The 21831-nt window shown below is 37.4% G+C and overlaps 1 protein-coding gene across 12 annotated transcripts in view; it reads right to left on the bottom strand.

Moving 5' to 3' along the window:
* Positions 1-21831, bottom strand: part of HUWE1 (HECT, UBA and WWE domain containing E3 ubiquitin protein ligase 1) — a 138858-nt gene that overhangs the window by 80566 nt on the left and 36461 nt on the right. For 11 of the 12 annotated variants that reach the window (XM_036840528.1, XM_036840526.1, XM_036840533.1 and 8 more), the window contains 13 exons: positions 12631-12693; positions 10707-10784; positions 9779-9826; positions 9630-9698; positions 9074-9173; positions 7675-7796; positions 7229-7379; positions 6963-7090; positions 6265-6405; positions 5947-6052; positions 4562-4687; positions 3936-4037; positions 3398-3478 (listed from right to left, as the gene is read on the bottom strand). In XM_036840528.1, the coding sequence (XP_036696423.1) occupies positions 3398-3478; positions 3936-4037; positions 4562-4687; positions 5947-6052; positions 6265-6405; positions 6963-7090; positions 7229-7379; positions 7675-7796; positions 9074-9173; positions 9630-9698; positions 9779-9826; positions 10707-10784; positions 12631-12693 (1315 nt within the window). The remainder of the gene's footprint in view (positions 1-3397; positions 3479-3935; positions 4038-4561; positions 4688-5946; positions 6053-6264; positions 6406-6962; positions 7091-7228; positions 7380-7674; positions 7797-9073; positions 9174-9629; positions 9699-9778; positions 9827-10706; positions 10785-12630; positions 12694-21831) is intronic. The other variant, XM_036840532.1, reaches the window with a different exon arrangement.

Raw genomic sequence — 21831 nt, forward strand, 5'->3', positions numbered from 1 at the left:
GAAGATGGAATTATGAAGTTGCCTGAAAAATGGCAGAAGGTAGTGGAACAAAAGGGTGAATACGTTGTTCAAAAAAGTTCTTGGTGAAAATGAAAAATGCATCTTTTATTTTTACTTAAAAACTGAAGTAACTTTTTGGCTAACCCAATAGTTTTAAAGGTTCGCTAACTGGAGATCCCTCTTTGCAGGAAATGGAGGTCTTGGTGCCTGGCTGGGCCCACGTCTACAACTTTATGGTTCTTCCAAAGAGGAAAGGAAGATCTTAAATTAGTTCCCAGTACCAACACTCTTAAATAGGATGCTAGCTCTGAATCCATGCTATTACGGAGATACTGACTGAGAAACCACTACATAATCTGGGATAACAATGCCCATGGCCCCTATAATATATAGGCACCTCTAGCATGCCAAGGCCCGGAGACCACAGGTTTGAAAATATTATGCAACATTCTAGCATAATATTATGCCAGACTCTGGTTGGCCTGGCAATGCCTCATTTGGCTGGCTTGGGTCTTGGATTCTACCACTCCAGCTCAATGCCAAAGTCCTTGGGCCCTTTCTTGTCTATGCTGTGACTTCACTTGTTTGGGGTATTCAATCAGTCCACAGTTTTCCTGTAAGAAATTACGTTATAACTCCTGGGGACAAAGGAATACTGATATTCAGTCACTTCTCTAAGTACTTCTCCAATGTATAAAACTTTCCATCAAAGTTTTGGGGCTAGGCCAGGACTCCCATCAACCCAGCATCCTAGATAACTTAGACATTCAGCATAATTGATAGTCCTAGCCTCGATGCTGACACCCTCAAATGTTAACTGCTCCCATATCTGCTGCTATACCACTCATCACAACTCCATGGCCCCATGAGCTGATTTCCCCTCATCGGACAGTCTCATACTTCACTCTCCATTATTCCCCTATCACTACCCCACATTTCCTTCTTCCTCAACTTGATGGACAATATTTTTTGTAATAGTAACAGAGAATGTCACCTGAGCACTCAACCTCCAGCAATGTTACCAGGTGCCCCAGGAGAGGCAACCACTTATACAAATAACTCTTGCTGCTCTGGAGGTCTTCAATATTCATACTGACTACCTGTCACCCTCTCCAGTTAAGCAGTCCACAATAACCATGTTGGTACTAGTGTCAGCTAGGCTAGGAACAGAGCATATGCAGACTTGAACAGATTAAAATGTGGCAAGGCTAAGACAGGAGGTGAGAGAGAAGAAAAGGCAGTCGAGGAAGTTAAAGGGGACACAACTGGGTATAAAAGTGGGGTAGAAGAGCCAGAGGTAGGATATGAGAGGAGTCAGAATCTTTATTTGGTGGGTTTTAGCATGGAATTGTTGCAACAGGACACCACAACCTCACCAGGTACTTCCTCACTGACTTCCCCTTCATGCCCTCCCCCTAGGCTCCCCTATCAACTGGCTACAAAAGGGAGCACTGGGACATCTTTTTACCTATTATATTGGGCCTCATCACCAGCTTTGGTGTAATAGGCACAAGGTGTTTAGGTGTTTTCAATTCTGTAACAGATTCATCTCATAGAGGCTACCCAGATAATGGCATAACTCCTGGCCGACCACATAAACCAAACAACTCAGGTCTTAGAAGCCCTTAATGAGGGACAAAGCAATCTACTTGCTATGACAATTGATAATACATTACATTAAACTACCTACTGGTATTTCGAAGTGGAGCTTGTGCCTTAAAGGGGACCTCCTATTGCATGTGGGTTAATAATATAGGAAACATATCCAGAATAGTTCAACAAATAAAATAACAAACCAAAACAGCCAATTATATTACTAAAATACTCCAAGAGATTCTCAGACCCCCATTAATTTCTTTTCCTGGCCATCTCCTTCTGCCTGGGGTGAAAGGCTCTACACTATTATTTATGGAGCTAAAATAATTGCCGGACTAATTACTTTGGGTTGGCTTTGCAAATCTGGTCCCTTTCAAGTACAAGTTTATTTACAGGGAACCTGGGAGGTTGTTATGCTAATTCAAATGCCAGGGATGAATCAAGACTTTAAAGAAGGAATTTTGACCTACACTGACGTTTGCTTTTATGCTCTAAGTCTCATTTACTGCTTCCTTCATCATCCTGAGAGGGCTCACCTGCTCCCCACCCCAACCCACAAGCACATGTATCCTCTTGCTGCCTTTTAAACTTCCCCTTTATAAATAAAGGCCTGTGCACTTGCTTTTCTCTGTTCTGGGGCTTTCTCCCAAAGAGAGCCATCCCTCCCTGTCCCTTGACCTGGGACTTCTCCAACTGTGTAACAAATCCTTTTTTGATCATACCAAAGGACTACTGTCAGGAGTTTTTCCACCTGAAACTAACCTTGGGAGGGAGCCTCTCCATGTCAAAATGGAGTTGCTGTAACACAAGGGAACACTTCCTCAACCTGATCAAGAGGAACAAAACATTCAACACAAAATCTTCTGCTAGCCTCAAACTTTTTTTTTTTTTGGCTAACCTCAAACTTAATGGTGAAATACTGACTGAATGCTTTCCCCTCTGAGTTCAGGAACAAAAAATAAAATAAAATAAAAAGCATTTAGCAGAGTCACAGGATACAAAGGTAATATACAAAAAAAACCCTAAATTGCTTCGGCAAGGCAGTTAAGCATCTGAGTCTGTAGTAGCCAAAACCTCTCCCTCCAGACACCCAAAGTATTAAAATATGTGTGCTACTGGTACAAGGAGGATTTCTCTATTTCTACACCTCCCACTAAATTCCTTTACAGTTTTAAGGAGAATTCTAGAAGCATATATATCTTGTGTATTGTCCTGAATATGTATGGCACTCAATAAATGCCAGTTAATAAATATGAGGTTTTAACAACAGCAATACTCAAAGTAGTGGTGATGTCAAAATGCAAGGACATTTTCTATAAGTAACTACAAAGTACCCACAAGTTCCAAAACAATTTTCTCCAGTAAGAAACAATTTTCTATGCTACAGCTTACAGGTCTGACATTCAATTCTGAGAATGGAAACCATTCTGATTGGGCTTTTTAGACCAAGGTTAGGGACTAACCACTGAATAAAGACATGTTTCCTACCACACGTGCAATGTAAGTATAGCACAAAAATCCAAGTGTACAATAATACTATTGATTACAAATGATTCACAATACACTGCAAAAAAGAGTTCTGTAGTGTAGTAGTTATCACATTTGCCTGACACAATACACTGCAAATGGATATTTATTTGAAACTGGACTCTGACCTTTCTCTATTTCATCACCAACTAGAAAGACACATAATCACACAGTGGACAAATGTGGATAGTAAACTTCTACAAGGATATAAAACACACAGAGAACACTGCTAGGTTATTCCAGCTTGGTATGAACAAATTCAACTTCCACTTACCTAGGAGAAAAAGTGATGGGCCATAATATTCTGCATTGCTGATGATGTGTTTCAGGGAGGTAGGCAGAGAACCATCCATCACTAAGAGAAAAGCAAACATCAAGAAGAATATGATCAGTCCAGTAGTAGTTTGATGCGTGGGGATGATGGATCAATATATTACATATACCGCACGGTGGCAAAGTCTATGTTGATTCCAATTTAATGGCCTCCACTTGTCTCCTCCTAAAATTCTATTATTTATTCCTTGTCCATGCAATAACCTTTTAACAGTAGGTCAAAGAATAAAAGAATACAGACACTGAGAGACAGAGTGGGGTAGCAGACTGGAAGTGAACACAGATTCAAAAGCTGAAACAGGAAAAAAAATAGGTGAATCATTATTAAAATAGTTGAACGAACAATCCTTAGGTCTAGGAAAAGTGACACTAAAGGACTAAAAGCTATTCAAAATGGCATGGCCTTTTCCTAAAAAGTATGAAAAGGACCAATTTTTGAGAGTCAAACACCCCTCCAGAAAGTATCTAGAATCAAATACCATGTCGTATGCCATCCGAGAAAGCAGGGTCTTGAATGGCCTTCTTGAGGAAATTCAACATGGATTTCAGAAGTGCGGCTCGTTGTGGAATACACTGGACTCCTGGCAAGGGAGAAAGAGGATTATACTGGTTCACCATTATGTACAATGAGCAGGTACATAAAACAAATTTTTAGGAGATCCGCATGCACTATAGCAACACTAGCAGACATGCGAAGTGAAATCTCTGGATGTTGGGAAGAACATTTACCTAAGCTTTAAAACTGGAAAAAATAAATCACCAAGGACTACACAAAACCTATACTAAAATTAAAAGTCTAAAGTAAAAAAGAAAAATTACAAAGTAAAAAGATTAACTCTGATCCTCAGTTACTATTTTGAATATTATCTGCCCATAAACATGGATGTTTTGATAAAATAATCAATGTGTGAATAGTTGGAAAACTATAAAATGCTATGAAATAAATGTTAATACGAGAAAATGAATACCAGAATGGCAAAGTAACAGTCACAGTCATAAGAAGCAAACCTCCAAATGTACTGCTTAAGCTCCCCCAAAGCACCTTGCTTCACTAGTTTAGTAATTCAATCACTGTTATCGGCTGTGTCTCTCTATGTCTACATACCAGGACGAGGGCCAGGGCCAGAGGAGATGCTAGTGCTGCTGGAACTTGATGCCCTTAATTCAACATCCAGACGGTGCTCCACAGAGATGGATGAGCCGGGACTACTTTCCATAGTCACATCTGCAACTAAAGTAAAAGTTATGATAAAGAAATTAGTTAGAATAAAAGGCACCACCAAAGAGAAGGTTATTTGAGAACAATTTTTTTCCGTAAGGTGAGATGAATGATATCAAAATGGAGGATTAGAATATTGAAACCCAAAATGAAAATACAGTTGGCCTTTGAACAACACAAACGTTGGGGCCCCAACCCTCCATATAGTCAAAAATCTGCATATAACTTTACAGTCAACCCTACATATCCGAGGTTCCACATCTGTGGATTCAACCAACTGTGGATTTTTCTTCTAATCTTTTTTATACATATACAAACATACATACATGTGCCTACTTATACACAGGAAACACAAACTCATGGTTTTGTAACCTGCTTTTCAGTGAATATACAATTTTCTCTACGAGTATATCATAATCACCAGGATTAGTTTTTAAAAATGTAGATTTCCTGGTCTTACTTACTAAATCAAGCATTGCACTAAATCTTTATTTTAGCAAGCACTTTAGTTTATTCTTATGCTTACTGAAGTTTGACAAACACTGATTTATAGTGAACAGTGAGTCTTTAAATTGTCTTCTACACCACCACATTTAGGATATGTCACATTTTAATCAACACTCAGGACCACATGACCACACCCATTACCTCAAATGCCAAGTCACCCACTGTAGACTAGAGATAGAAATTGGGTAAAGGGGTTTCTAGGGGCAGCAATGCACATAGTTAATTGTGTTCGGGAAAAAAAGGAATGAAAACTTAGGGATATTTAGTGTAAAGAATGAAAGCATTATAAAAATTCTAATACCTTTATTATTAGCATGATAACAGATATATGTAATGACATCCTGGGTCAAGATAAGATTAAATTCTAAGAAAGCTGTTTTGTGGAAGTTTTTTTATTTTTGGTACTATTAAGAGCTATGAACTGGGGGAAGTTTTAAAAATGGACTCACCTGATGCACCCCAAGATTAAGAATACCTGGTCTTCTATCTTTCAGATTTTATGATTTAAAACTTATTCCCTACCAACAACTTTTTCACCTCTCCCTTTCCTTCTCAAAATGGCCAGATAGTTTCACAGGGTCCCATTTTAGTGTCTACATTCTCCTTATCTTTCCCTAACACATATTTAAACACTTACGATATACATATCAGGCACTACTGGAGATTACAGCAGTGAACAAAACAGTATCCTGATCTCACGGAGCTTACACTTTATTGGGAAAAAAGAAGATAATGAACCAATACTTATAGTAACTGTCAATTACCATCCATATCAGTTTCCATTTCTTCTCCTTCTTGTGTAGTACTGGGTCTCTGGATCTTTGGCTTGATCACAAAAGGACATTCTTTTCGGCACAAATCTACTTCATGCTACGATCAAGGGGAAAACAGTAAGATAATCCTACATAAATAACAGAGATTAAAAACAATTATAACAAAAGAATATCACAGGCAGATTACAGAACTGGTTTCTAAAAACAAGAGGGATAAAATGGCTCTTTAGGGTTATAAGGATAGTTCCTAGGCTCAGCTCTCACTACATACAAGTATATGCAAAATGCTCCAAAGTGCTCCTTGTATACCTCAAGTCTATAAATGAAGATAGAAAGTCCACTATGGGATTGAAAAGCTGCCATGTCCAGATTGGTGATGAGGTCAACCACTCTGACAGCTCTGGTGACAAATGTTATCTGGTCCTGTTCATCACCAAGAAACTTTATGACCTATTAGGGAGAGAAAAAGGTAAAACCAATCAAATGAAAAGACACAAAGCTGTAAATAATGTGCTCTTCTGGAAACATGCAGTCTAGGGTTTCAGGGAGGCAGTATGGTATAGGAGGAAAAAAATATATGTTTGATTTTTGGTGCTTGCCAAATGATAGCTCTATCACTTCTGAGACTCAACCTCCTGAGGTAATAGGGACATAAATTACCTTTCAGGATTAAATAAAATATTCAGGGAGAAAAGAGCTGGTGCCCAGTGCCCAGCACATGGCAAAGCCTATCATGCCTAAGGTCATGATAAGATGTGGCAATATCTTAATTAGTACCCAGGGCCTCCTATCACATCATGCTGGACTATGAGCAATTCTTAATAATGGAAATAGCTGCTCTTAAAAGTTGTTAATGAGATAACTAGAAGGCCAAACTTGAGAAATTAAGTATAACATTTTCTGGGTAAGCTTTCTTATGCTAACTGTTCTCACAGTAAACCATTCACAACTCTGTAACCTCTTAGTTGATTTCCCCACAAATGTATTTTTTAAAACAAGTAGAGCACCTTCAATAAGGCTTCCATCATTCCACAGGAGACCAAGGCTTCGCCACCAGCATCGTAGCTGGCCAGATGATATAAAAAAGAGAAGAGAGCAGTGGCAAACTGGTGAGGGTACGGATCCATGGAAGGATCTACAAGGGAAGTGGAGAGAGGGAGAGAAAGAGCAAGCTTAGAATTTGGTGTTAAGTTGGCAGGATGTTAAACAAAGGCAGACAAAGCAAAGGGTAGGGTTCCTCTTGGTGGCTAGGACAATAACCACCAAAACTTACCAATCATGGCCTGGATACAGTTCCGCACAAGTACAGGCAAAAATCCATGGTAGGAGGCAGTTCCAGTACAGTCAATAATACTGCTGAGTTTGGGAGTTCTCTCCAAGTGGACAATTGATGTTAATGTTCGTAAAGAAGCAGCTTTAATCTCCTTTGAAAACAGAAAGTAAACATGGGGTGTGTTAAATAAGAAGTAGATGACTGAACCAAGTTGCTAATACCCACTCTAAAATTTAAGTCATTCTACTGGTAATTGCTTGGAGTAGATGGAGGTCTGTTGAGAATAACATTGAAAATCCTGCGTTTGTTAAATTTGCAGCGAAATATCCAAAGAGGAAAGGGCTAAGCGTCCCTCTTGGGGTTCATTTTAACCTCTGGGAAAAACCAAAAATCAGATAAATACATACGAGCCTGATATACACAGGAAAATATTAATAAATACTCACCATAAGCTGCTTATCTGTTATCTGAAGGACATCTACCAACTCTTCTATCAACCCATTATACAAGATACTGTTTGCAGACTCCTGCAAGGCATTGGAATACACTGCAAAAGGAGAAATAAACACTTTAGGCAAGAAGGCAGTGGTCAAGCCACTGCCCAATGACAAACCTTTTGGCACCTACTGGTTCTGGGGAAGGACTCCCTTCCCACCAGTACTGGAGGGCAGAATCACTGAATTCTAGGGGATTGGATCAAATATAGTGATAAGCTCTAAATACCCACCAAACTGACAGATTCTCCTATTAATGATATTGTCTTGGGCAAAGATTTTCAGGAATCAAAAGAGAATGAAGAATTAATATTCTATAACATCACTACTTGATAACACTATTACACCCTGGACTTCCATTTTAGTCTCTTCATGTGCTTCTGTTTTACACTGGAAACACTTATACAAACTGTAAAGAACAGAATTTATGGACTATTGCAGACTAAATCAGAAACTTGTATGACACTGTAGTAAAACTTGAGAGAATGCATGTAATCCACTTCCAATAAATCCCACACAAAGGTAATACTGAACACAGTCTCCTGAAGTGCAAACTAATGGGATTTGAGCACATTCAGTTTTCAACAAACATTTCCTGGGTACCCACTAACATACCAGAAGTTATGCTAGGTATGTTATGCTAGGTATGGATATAAATAGAATAGCAGGAATTTCATTTCAAGGAACTCATAGTTTTAAAGAGTAGAAAAACAAGTAATTACATAATGAAGGATGGTAATATTAACAGGAGCTACCATTTTATACCTTCTATGTGCCTGGCCTGTGCTAGGTACTTTACACGTTTTCATTTAATCCTCAGATCAGCTTATAAAATACTTATTAAATGAGGAAACTGAGGCCAAAAGGATAAACAGGTGCCTAATAAACTGAAGTCAGGGTGAAAGCCCAGGACTGATTTCAAAACCAGTGTGCTTTCCACTATACCACCCTACAGTTAAAAGTAAAATGCACAGTACTGACTATTTAATGAATTTCAAAATTATACTCCCAAAGAAGAGGAAGATGAAATGGCAAGAGGAAAAATAGTGCCCAGAGGAAGACGACTATCTGAACACTCATAAAAAAAAAAACCAAAACAAAAAACCCCCGCCCAAATAAAGACTAAACCTATGTGATATATGTCAATCATATCCTCTTTCTGACCCAACATTAAGGAGCCCAAGGATGATGAATACAGTGAACACTAGGAATGCTGGCAATTTTACAATTTAACTTGCCACCTAGGTAACTACAATAAGCCCCACAGCAACAAAGACAGATGAAGTTCAAAGGAAATCAAGTCTAAACTGCCTAACCAGGGCCTGTTAATTATAGGGTGTTATTCTCTTACCTAATATAGATATTGCATGCAGCCTGGCCTGAACAGCTTGCAATCGCTTCCTGTGATTAGAAAAGCCATGGGCCAGCCGTATGTGTGTAAATAACAGCATCTGTAGAGACATAAGACCTAAATTAGGAAACCAATGGAAAAGGTGACTATACTTTCTGAGGGAGGGCTAAATCTTACTCATTGGGCTACTTGACATTTGGCAAGAGTTCTGATTGTTATTAATCAAATCAAATATTTGATCACCATTACAATGAGCGGAAAAAAATAACACAACTAAACGTTTTCTTCTTTGGTATCCAAAGTGTTGAGCTACCACCACTTATTAGATATTCATGGTGAATAAGGCTGCTTCTGTTTTCCTCAAAGTCTCACCAGGACCTAGGAAGTCAGTAAGTGTTGGCCTCATAAAAGATGAGGAAACTAAGGCCCACGGAGGCTAATTTGCCCACTGTCTGACTCCATTCTTTCTGCTCTGCTATATCCCAGCCCCAGCACATATCACTGATCTATATGGATAACAACCACACCCTTTAGATATTTTTAAGACATATCATACCTGCTTATCCTTAGGAATGCTGTACATTTTGGTAAGAGATTCCATGATTTCAGAAGGGCTTTCTGAAATCTACATTAGAAAAAAAACTGTTAGGAACAAAAAGTGAACCAAATGTTAAGAACTAACCCAGAGTCAAAGATTCCTCTTACCTTGTCAAGTTGCTCTATGTGAATATAATGTAGTGTGTTACTAGATGTCTGAAATTAAAAAGATAGGAGAGTTGTTAGGAGTCACTGTATACCTTAGCTTCCCCCTGCCATAGGACTGCAAGAGCTATCTGAAAAACAAGCTGTCACCTCCTAGGTTGAAGCCTCAACTGAATGCTCTCAAAAATCAAAATATTCTTTAGAATCCCCCCAAATGTTCATTTTATATATTTTCAGCAAAACTTCTTTGAAACCAGTAGATTAAATATATAACGCACATAGCCAGATACATTTCATGTTCTTCCTTATCCCTTTTTAACCTGTATTGACTTAATACCTACAGCCTCTGTATTCACAGCAGAGTGAATCCATGAAAATGGTTTCTTTCTAAATATGCATTAGAGCTGTTCTCAAGGCACCAATAATCTAGAAAGATTATTTATTATTATTATATATTGTAAGTAGAAAGGAAAAAAAAAAGATCTTGTTCACTCGGCCACTTCTAAGCCAAAGTGAATTTTGTATCTCCTCAAAGAATATGCAATGTCCAGATAATTGAAGCAGGACCTTGTAAGCAATACATAGACTTCTTGCAGGCTGGCTTAAGTAGAGAAAGTTCAGCCGATCACTACCTGGACTATTATACTAAACGGTGGAATTCTCAACTGAGACTGAGAAAAATACACCAGTCCTAACAGTGCCACATAAACAGAGTCCTGTCTTTTGGCAGTTCCAACATAAGTAAGATTCAAACCTATCAGAGCTGGGCAAACAATGAACACTTATTCCTGAGAAGCTGCTGGATATATTTAGCTTGGAAGGGCAGCAACGTAGCTCAACATCATTCCCTCTTTTTACTGAGGAGTCCTAGAAAAGTTGACCCCAGCTACGGATTACTGACTTTATTAGAACAAGTGTGAATGAGACTCACCCTTCTCTCGATTTTGACCTCGGCCCCAGGGTCTGCATAGAATTCAAAGTGTAGTGTAGTTGCACTGGGTGGGTATTTCTGTGTATAAAACACATGAAAAGAATGAGATACCATCTTCTCTTAAATCTTCCCTCGGACTTAGCCACTTGTCCAACTCAGTGTGACAGCAGAATGACCAGTGTCGTCAGCAGCTACAGTGCCTTCACTCCTTGTTTTAGCAGAGCTCAGATGTCTTGTAACAACACAGAATCAGGAGGGTGGAGCCCAGAGCTCCAAAAGCTTTCATATTCCTTACTGATAACTCAAGTTATCAGTTGCTCTTTCTTTCAAGAGATCAATTTTGACTGCAGCTATTCTCAAGAGGAAAAAGAGAGGCAAGTCTGCCCCCAATAATTAATAAGAATCCAAGGATGAAGGACAAATACAAGGGTCTAGGTACCAGTTCGAGAATGGAAAAGAACACTCTTATGGAAATCTCAGTGAATATAATCGCCTTTTGAAATATTTTATTCAAACTATGCCTCATGGGCCTACCTTCATAATTCTTTAAATACTCCTTTCTATACCATCCTACATCATTTCTCATGATATCCAACTGCTTTTCTGCACAGGTAGATACCAAGTCAATATAAACCAGACCCTGACAACAATTCCTATTTAACGCTCGAAAAGCAACATGAAAAACAAAGTAAGACTGCAAGAGCATGCCCATTAAAGTGTATCTTTGAAAGAAACCGGTAGCAGTGGTTGTCTCTGGGGATGGAGAATTATTGTATACCCCTTTATACTCTTAGAATTTTTTAACATGTATATGTATTACTTCCTTTCAAAGTACACAAAGTTTTCAAAGTCCTATGACATGCCAAATACCAATAAATAAAAGAATGCATGATTTCTTAATATAGGCTGAGATCAAGATGGGTAACAGACATCACGCAAGCCTAGTAGAGTATATCATACTGTTTTGCTCAAGTGGCCAAGAACAAGCTTGATATACATAAGGAGTCTCAGAATTAATCAACTAAACTTAAAGATGAAAAATAATTTTCTCAGAATTAGAATTCCAAACTGAATACCCTTTAAGATTTATATAGCTTTGATTATTAAAACAGACAACATTCACCTCTCATATTACCCAATATCCACTCATATAATGCACACTAAAGAAAGTATATACCAGCTAAGGTGGGAAAGTAATTTGTTCTATTTGTAGTTTTCTGTGACCAGAAAAAGAACCATTCTCCTAGGGGTAAAAAGGCTTGTTAAGATAAATACACTAAATTTCACTGCAGCCATTTGTCCTATACATGACAAATTGACAAAAGCAGCAGTACATCTGTTGGAAAATACAGCTGCTTCTTGGCATGGAATTGTATCATAATAATCCAGTTGTGCTTTGTGGTTCTATAGCAACGTATCAAAGCAGAGGGGAGGATGGCCTGAGTTCATAGTCTAAACATGGGTTAAAGGTATGAGCAGGACAGGCACGAGGGGTAAACATGGAAAGCACACAGAACACTACAAGTTCTCAATAACCAAAATGGCAGAACTGTTTTCCAAGCAGCCATTCTTAAATCATGCCAGACTGCCCAGAGTTCTGATAGTTCCAGTGAAAAAGTGCAAGGAAGTGTACTTTCTGGGATTTTTCATCACTTTCAAACTGACTCACCAAACGCAGTTTCTTACTCAAGAGATGGGTATGATCATATACTTTGTTTCTGAGATTCTTCATTTACCACCAGTACATTGAGAGCCCAAGCATTTCTAGAAAAGGTATGCTATATCTCAATTGATCTCAGGTTCCTCAAAAGTCCTGATGTGAAGTGGCAACTTTAAATACCATATATTCATTGTAAAGTAAGGCTCAAAAAGAGATCACGCACAGCTCTGTCAAAAGACACCCATATCCCAAAGAGTTACTTACCATCATATGCAAGTCTCTGCAACATTCTGCAAGTCCAAAGCCATTCTCCTTTCCACCCCAGCTCTTGGAAAAAGAGAAAAGACAGTGTTAAAACAGTGCCTAAGGTAGCTTTGTGTATAAAATATTTATGAGTATGTGGCTGCCTGGAACACAGTGTTGAGAAGACATCCAATGTTAAAGTCAAACAAAAAGAGGGAGCAAAGAGAAGCAAGAACTTCAGTAAGACTCAAGGCAAGATGGTCTGCCTAAAGGTGATTTCTCCAATGAGATCAATTTCATTATTCTGTGAGGATGCTACTGAGAAGAACATAAACAGCTCCTGCAAGCAAATGTATTTTATATGCCTGCAGTCAGGCTTGCTGAAAGGTCAGTCTTGATCCATTGGGTCTTCAGTACTGTACTGTGCTTTCCAGGCTCAGCCTGCTCACCTCTCACATAGGGTGGAATCACATGCTCTCCAGTTCCTTACTTTTTGACATGAGCCAAAGTGCAGAGTAGACGATTCTGCATTGCTTACTACTACTGTACTCTGCCACCACAAAGTCTAAAAAACTCATCAACAAGTACTAGCCCCTACGGTAATAGGGGAGAATGGCTCAACTGTACACTATTATTGACTTCCAAATCCAAAACCCCAGCCATACAATCTTGCTTAAAAACTAACCTGTATTTTCAACAGCGTTTGAGATATCCATCATTTTTGCCTAATTCTGAACTCTCCCAGGGGTGGGGGTGGGCACTTGTTGAAAACATTCAAGAGTAAGTGCATTAGTCCCCTGGAACAGGCATACAATTGGGGTAAATAACAGACAAACTGAAAAGCTTGGGAAGAAAGGCTGGGGCGTGCAATGCTTTGGGGAATAAGGGCTTTGAAAAGCCCTTTCCACACACTCCTGAGAATCTAGAAGGCCACATGTATGCCCAAGGTTGGGCACATTCTCAGAAAAGACCTGAAAAAGCACTAAGTTCCCACATCTCTGGCTGACATCAGGCTCTATGCAAGCCAGAAGTGAAGGCTAAGTGAGAGTTGTAAACTTCCTGGCTGAGTACCGAAGACAGTGAGTATTCACACTGAAGATACCAACATACACACAGACCCCACCAGCAAAGACAGAGATATTTCGGTTCCAGGAGTATAAAGCAAATCACTAGCTGACCACTAAGCTAATAGAATAGAGACTTCAATGACCACACAAAACAAAGAATTACGAAGTCAGTTCAGAAAAGTCTAAACAAACAACGACAAATCATAACAACAAACCCTGGGGAGGGGCGAGAATCTGGTTTCCAGAGTTGCCACATATAATATCCAAAATGTCCATTATAGCAACATAAGGAGTGATGCCAGCAAGATGGCCGAATAAGATGTCTCTCACTGCACCCCCCACCCCTGCAATAATTTGGCATCCATTCATGGAGAAAAGTGCCTTTATGGGAGCTGTGGAAACCAGCCTCATTATGCAAAGGGACCTGGGAGGAGGCATACAGACCTCAGTCCCAGCTGTGGACCCTGCAGTGGCCTGTGAACCAGCTGTAGCCACTCTCAGCAGCTGTTTGAGAGCCCGAGGAGAACACTGTCTTAAACAATCATCCATGGATGATAAAGGTTAAAGGACAAAAGTTTAAAAAAAATAAGAGCTAAAATAATTTGTTAATGAATACACAATATAAAAAGAGGTAAACTGTGACATCAAAAACATAAAATGGAAGGGGAATAAAAGGGTAAAGTTTTTCAGATGCAAAGTTAAGTTGTTATCAGTGTTAAAATAAAACTATTTTATCTTTTTCTAAAAGCAAAACAACAAAAACAACAAAAAAAGAACTAGTAAGATGGCATTACTAAGTCCCTGCCTATCAATAATTACTCCAAATGTAGATGGACTGATTTTCCAATCAAAAGGCATAGAGTAGCTGGATGGAAAAAAAAACAAGACCCAACTATATGCTACCTACAAGACTCACCTCAGCTTTAAGGACACACATAGGCTCAAAGTAAAGGGATGGAAAAAGATATTTTACACAAGTGGAAACCAAAGAGCAGGGATAGCTACTTATATCAGACAAAACAGGCTTTAACTCATAACCTGTAATGGGAGACAATTAAGGTCATTATAGAATGATAAAGGGGTCAATTCAAAGAGGATATAACAATTGTAAGTTATATGGACATAATGTTGGAGCATCTAAATGTATTAAGCAAATACTAATAGACATGAAGGGAGAAACAGAGAACAATACAATAATAGTAGGAGATGTCAACATCTCACTTTCAACAATGGATTGTACTGAGAGAAAAATCAAGAAGGAAACATTGGATTTGAACTATACTTTAGACCAATGGACCTAGTAGGCATATGTATAACATTTTATTTAACAGCAGAATACACACTCTTCTCAAACCCACATGGAACATTCTCCTACATAGATTATATGATAGGTCACAAGACAAGTCTTAGCAAATTTAAGATAGAAATCATACCAAGTATCTTTCTGGACCCCAATAGTATGAAACTGGAAATCAGTAACAGGAAGAAAACTGGAAAAATTCACAAAGATGTGGAAATTAAACAATACACTACTGAACAACCAATGGGTCAAAAGAAATCAAAAGGGAAATTAAAAACATCTTGAGACAAATGAAAATGAAAACAAAACACATGAAAACGAATGAGATGCACCAAAAGCAGTTCTAAGAGGGAAGTTTATAGGAATAAATGCCTACATTAAGAAACAAGATCTCAAATAAACCTAATTTTATACCTCAACTTGAAACTTGAAAAAGAAGAATAAACTAAGCCTAAAGTTAGCAGAAGAAAGGAAATAACAAAGATCAGAACAGAAATAAATGAGAGAGTAGAAAAAACACAGAAAAGATTAATGAAAATAAGAGCTCTTTTTAAAAAAACTACTCAACAAAATAGACAAAACTTTAGCTACACTGAGAAAAAAAGGCTGAAGACTCAAATAAATAAAATGAGAAACAAAAGAAGAGACATTACAACTGATACCACAGATACAAAGGATCATTAAGAGACTACTATGAATGAACTGTCAACAAATTGGATAACCTAGAAGAATTGGATAAATTCCTAGAAATATATAATCTAACAAAACAAAATCATGGAGAAATAGAAAATATGAATAGACCAATAATGAGTAAGCAGATTGAATCAGTAATCAAAAAATACCCCAAAAAGAAAATTCCAGGACCAAATGGTTTCCTTGGTGAATTTCACCAAACATTTAAAGAATAACCAATCCTTCTCAAACTTTTACCAAAAAATTGAAGAGGTGGGAACACTTCCAAACTCATTGCTTGAAAAATTACCATTGTTTGGCCAAAATTACCGATACCAAAGCCAGATAAGGACACTACAAGAACAGAAAACTACAGGCCAGTATCCCTGATGAACAAACTTGCAAAGGTCCTCAGCAAACTACCAGCAAACCAAGTTCAACAGCATATTAAAAGGAACATACACCACGATTTAAGTGGGATTTATCCCTGGGATGCAAAGATGTTTCAACACATGCAAATCAGTAAGTGTGATACCACATTAACAGAATGAAAGACAAAAATCACATGATCATCTCAAAAGTTGCAGAAAAAGCAATGACAAAATTCAACATCCTTTCATAATAAAAACTCAAAAATGGGGTATAGAAGGAACATACCTCAACATGATAAAGGCCACATATGACAAGTCCACAGCTAACAGCATACTCAAGGATGAAAGGGTGAATTCTTTCCCTCTAAGATCAGGAAGAAGACAAGGGTGCCCACTCTAACCACTCCTATTCAACACAGTATTGGAAATACTAGCCAGAGCCAATTAGGCAAGAAAAAGAAATAAAAGGCATACAATTCAGAAAGGAAGAAGTAAAACTGTTTCCATTTGCAAATGATATGATCTTATATACAGAAAACCCTCAAGGCTCCACCAAAAAACTGTTAGAATTAAATTCAGTAAAGTTGCAGGATACAAAATCAACATACAGAAATCAGTCACATCTCCATACACTCTCTGAAAAAGAAATAAAGAAAACAATCCCATTTACAATAGCATAAAAAACAGTAAAATACTTAGAAATAAATTTTACCAAGGAGGTAAAAATCTGTACACTGAAAACTATAAAACACTGATGAAAGGCATTAAAGAAGACACAAACATCCTATGTTCATGGATTGCAAGAATATTGTCAAAATGTCCACAGTACCAAAAGCAATCTACAGATTTTAATTACTATCAAAATTTCAATGACATTTTCCCCAGAAATAGGAAAAACAATCCTTAAATTTATATGGAACCAAGAAGACCTCAAAAAACTAAAGCAATCCTGAGAAAGAACAAAGCTACAGGTATCATACTTCCTGATTTCAAACATCATTACAAAGCTATAGTAATCAAAACAGTATGGTATTAGCATATTAAAAACACACACAGACCAACAGAACATAATCAAGAGCCCAGAAATAAATCCTCACATACATAGTCAACTAATATTTGAAAGGGAGCCAATAATCAATGGGGAAAATATACTCTCTTCAATAAATGGTGCTGGGAAAACTGGATAACCAGTTTTCTGGATAACACACAGAAAAATGAAATTGGACCCCCTATCTTATACCATTCAAAAAATTAACCTAAATTAAAGACTTCAACATAAGACCTGAAACCATAAAGCTCCTAAAAGAAAACACAGGGTAAAAGCACCCCAACATTGGTCTTGGTGACAATTTTTTGGACATGACACCAAAAGCAACAAAGGCAAACTGCATCAAACTAAAACACTTCTGCACAGCAAAAGAAACAATCAACAAAATGAAAAGACGACCTGCTGAATAGGAGAAACTATCTGCAAACCATTATATCTGATAAGAAATTACTATCCAAAATATAAAGAACTCATATTGATACAACTGAATAACAATAACAAAAACCAACCATCTGATTTTAAAATGGGCAGAGGAACTGAATAGACATTTTTCCAAAGACAACATACAAATGGCCAACAGTTACATGAAATGGTTCTCAGTATCACTAGTCATCAGGGAAATGCGAATCATAGCCACAATGATGTATCACCCTCACACCTGATAGAATGGCCATTTCCAAGAAGACAAGAGATAACAAGTATTGGTGAGTATTTGGAGAAAAGGGGACCCTTGTGCGCTGTTGGTGGGAATATAAATTGGTATAGCCACTACAGAAAACAAACAGTATGGAGGTGCCTCAAAAAATTGAAAATAGAACTATTATATGATCCAGCAATCCCAGTTCTGGCTATCTATCCAAAAGAAAGGAAATCAGGACAAAGAGATATCTGCACTCCCACACTTACTGTAAAGTTATTCACACTAGCCAAGGTATGGAAACAACTTAAGTGTCTGTCTATGGATGAATGGATAAAGAAGATGTGCTGTACATACACACACACACAATGAAATATTGTTCAGCCACAAGAAAGAAGGAAATCTCCCCTTCTGCGACAACATGGATGGACCTTGAGGGCATTCTAGTAAGTGAATAAATCAGACAGAGAAAGACAATTACTGTATGGTATCATTTATACATGGAATCTAAAAAAGCTCAACACATAGAAATAGAGGTAAGAATGGTGGTTGCCAGGGACTGGGGATTGGGGGAAATGTGGAGATGTTGGTCAAATCGCACAAATTTCTACTGTGGTAATCACTTTGTAATATATTAAGTGTATCAAATCATCATGTTGTATACCTTTAAGTTACACAATGCTTTATTTCAATTATATCCCCATAAAACCAGAAAAAATTAATTAATAGAAACCATTCCTGAGCAAGTCCAGACACTGGATTTAGTAGGCAAAGACTTTAAATCATCTATTTTAAATATGCTTAAAGCGCTAAATGAAATCATATACAAAGAACTAAAGGAAACCATGAGAATGATGTTTCATCAAACAAAGAATGTCAATAAAGAGTCAGAGGTTATAAAAAAGGAAGCAAATAGAAATTCTGGAGCTGAAAAAGCACAATAACAGAAATGAAAAATTCACCAGAGTGGTTCAACAGCAGATGTAAGCAGGGAGAAAAATGAATTAATGAACTTAATTAAATATATATAATGTTAGGTGGCAATATGTGCTACAGAAAAAAAATGAAGAAAAGTGTAATAGGGAGTAAGGTAGGTGTTCTAATTTTAAAACAGGATGGTAGGGAAGACTTCACTGAGATGGTGGCTCTTAAGACTTAGAGAAGATGAGGGAGCAAGCCATAGAGACAACTGGGGATGTAGCTGTGCAGAGGCCCTGCAGCAAGAGTGTGCCTGCCACTGTCCAGGAAAGCAAGGGTGCCAGTTATCTGGAATGGACTGAGCCTGGGGGAAAGAAATGTGAGGTGAGGTCTTTGTAAAGTTTGATTTTGTACACATTACAATTGATATCCAGCAGAGATTTTGAGAAGGCAGTAAATATACAAGTTTGAGGTTCAAGGAAAACATACAATTTTTGGAGTCAATGGTCCTTAAAACCATGCAATTGGATCAGATCACCTAGGCAGAATGTATTGATAGCTGGATAAGACACAGAGCCTGGGGTGGAGTCCTGGGCCACTCTAACACTCGGAGGCAGCAGAAGAGGAGGCACCAGTCAAGCAGACATAGAAGGGCAACAATGGAGGACCAGGAGGGTGGTTTGGAAGCTAAGACTTTAAAAATGGTATTTTCAAAGAATATTTAATGCTGTGGGAAAATACTCACCATAGGTTACATGGGGGGGGAAAGCAGCATATGAAACACAATGTTAGTTATTTTTTCTACATGGTGGTGGTTGAGGATTATTATTATTTTCTTCTTTATACTTTTTTATATTTTCTTAATTTTCAACACTGAACATGCATCACTTTTATAAAAATTCTGACAAATTTGAAAATAAATATTGGAAGGTGAAAAAAAAAAAGAATCAATGAACCTGATGACAGGTCAATTGAGATTACCCAGTCTGAAGAGCAGATAGAGAAAAAAAAAAGTAAATAGAGGTTAAGAGATCTGTGGGACTTCACCAAGTATACCAACATATACATAATGGGAGTCCAAGGAGAAGAGACAGAAAAAGGGGCAAAGAGATTATTTAAAGAAATAATGGCCAAAACATCAAATTTGACAAAAGACATGAATCTATAAATCCAAGAAGCTCAATGAATTTCAACAGGATAAAACGACATAGATCCACAGAAAGACACATTATAATCAAATTGTCAAAGGCCAAGACAGAGAGAATAATCTTGAAAGCAGAAGGAGAAATGTGACTTGTTATATACAAGGGATCCTCACAGCTGATTTGTCATCAGAAACGATGGAGGCCAGAATGCAGTGGGAAGACATATTCAAAAGTGCTAAAAGAAAATAACTGCCAATCAGATTCTATATCTGGCACAGTTATCTTTCATAAATGTAGGAGAAATTAACACTTTCTCAGATAAAAGCTGACAGAGCTTGTTGCTAGTAGACCTGCCTGTAAGAAATGCTAAACGGGAGTCCTTCAGGCTGAAATGAAAGGACACGCCACAGTAACCTGACTCCATATGAAGACATTAAGAACACCAGTAAGTTAATTTCATAGGTAAATATAAAAGGCATTAATAATGTATTTTTGGTTTGTAACTCCTTTTTTTCTGAGTGTTTTAAAAAACAACTACATAAAAAAGTAAATTCTACATCTATGTTGATGGGCACACAATATATAAAGATGTAATTTGTGGCAACAACATACAGTGGGAGGAAAGTGCTATATAGGAGGAAAGTTTTTGTCTACTCTTAAAACTAAGTTGGTATTAATTTGAACTAACTTTTCATTAATGAAGATGTTAGTTGTAATACACAGGGAAAACATTAATAACTAGACAAAAGATAAATCAAGAAAACATAAGACTTGAACATTAAATCAACCAGACCTAACAGATATATACATGTATATAGAACAATCCACCCCGGAACAGAATATACATTCTTCTCAAGTACATACAAAATAGTCTCCCATATAGACCATATGTTAGGCAACAAAACAAACTTTAAGAAACTTCTAAAAAAGAATAAAATCATACAAAGTATCATATCCAACAACAGAAAGAAATTAGAAATCCGTAACAGAAGGAAATCTGGAAAATTCACGAACACGTGGAAATTAAACAATATACTGTTAACAACCAATGGGTAAAAGAAGAAATCAAAAGGGAAATTAGAAAATTCCTTGAGACGAATGAAAATGAAAACACTTCATATCAAAACTTATGGGATACATTTATGGGATAAAGCAGTGCTTAGAGGGAAATTTACAGCTGTTAATTGCCTACATTTAAAAAAGAAAGATCTCAAATCAGTAACCTAACAGTCCACCTTAAGGAACTAGAAAAACAGCAGCAAACTAAACCCAAAGCAAACATAAAGAAGGAAATAGTAAAACTGGAGCAGAGATAAATGAAACAAAATAGAAAAACAGAATCAGCTAAACCAAATTTGTTTCTTTGAAAATATCAACAAAAATAGACAAACCTTTAGCTACACTGACCAAAAAAAAAGTATGTTCTTGCTCTCTCAAGCTTGTTCTTTTAAAATATACATACAGGAGGAACCAGAGAAAAGGGAAAGATTTAAGACAGCTATTCTGTTCATCTTCAATAACAACCAGAACAAGTTACTTGATTTCTCTGATCTTTACTTCAAAATCGAGCCTATGCACAGGGGCATACCTTATTTTACTGTGCTTTGCAGATACTGCTTTTTTAATTGAAGGTTTGTGGCAACGCTGCATTGAGCAAGTCTACTGGTTTTTTCATTTTTCCAACAGCATTTGCTCACTTCATGTCACTGTGTCACATTTTGGTAATTCTTGCAATATTTAAAACCTTTTCATCATTATTATATTTGTTATGATGATCTGTGATCAGTGATCATTGTTATTACTATTGTCATTATTTTGGGGTGCCACGAACCATGCCCATACAAGATGGCAAATTTAATGGAAAAAAAAATATGTGTTCTGACTGCTCCACTGACTGGCTGTTCTACCATCTCTCTCCCTCTCCTCAGGCCTCTCTGTTCCCTGAGACACAATAATATTGAAATTAGGCCAATTAATAAACTTACAAGGGCCTCTAAGTATTCAAGTAAAAGGAACAGTTGCACATCTCTCACTTTATATCAAAAGCTAAAAATGATTAAGCTT

Source organism: Balaenoptera musculus, chromosome X (genome assembly GCF_009873245.2).
Source record: "Balaenoptera musculus isolate JJ_BM4_2016_0621 chromosome X, mBalMus1.pri.v3, whole genome shotgun sequence".
Lineage (NCBI taxonomy): Eukaryota > Metazoa > Chordata > Mammalia > Artiodactyla > Balaenopteridae > Balaenoptera > Balaenoptera musculus.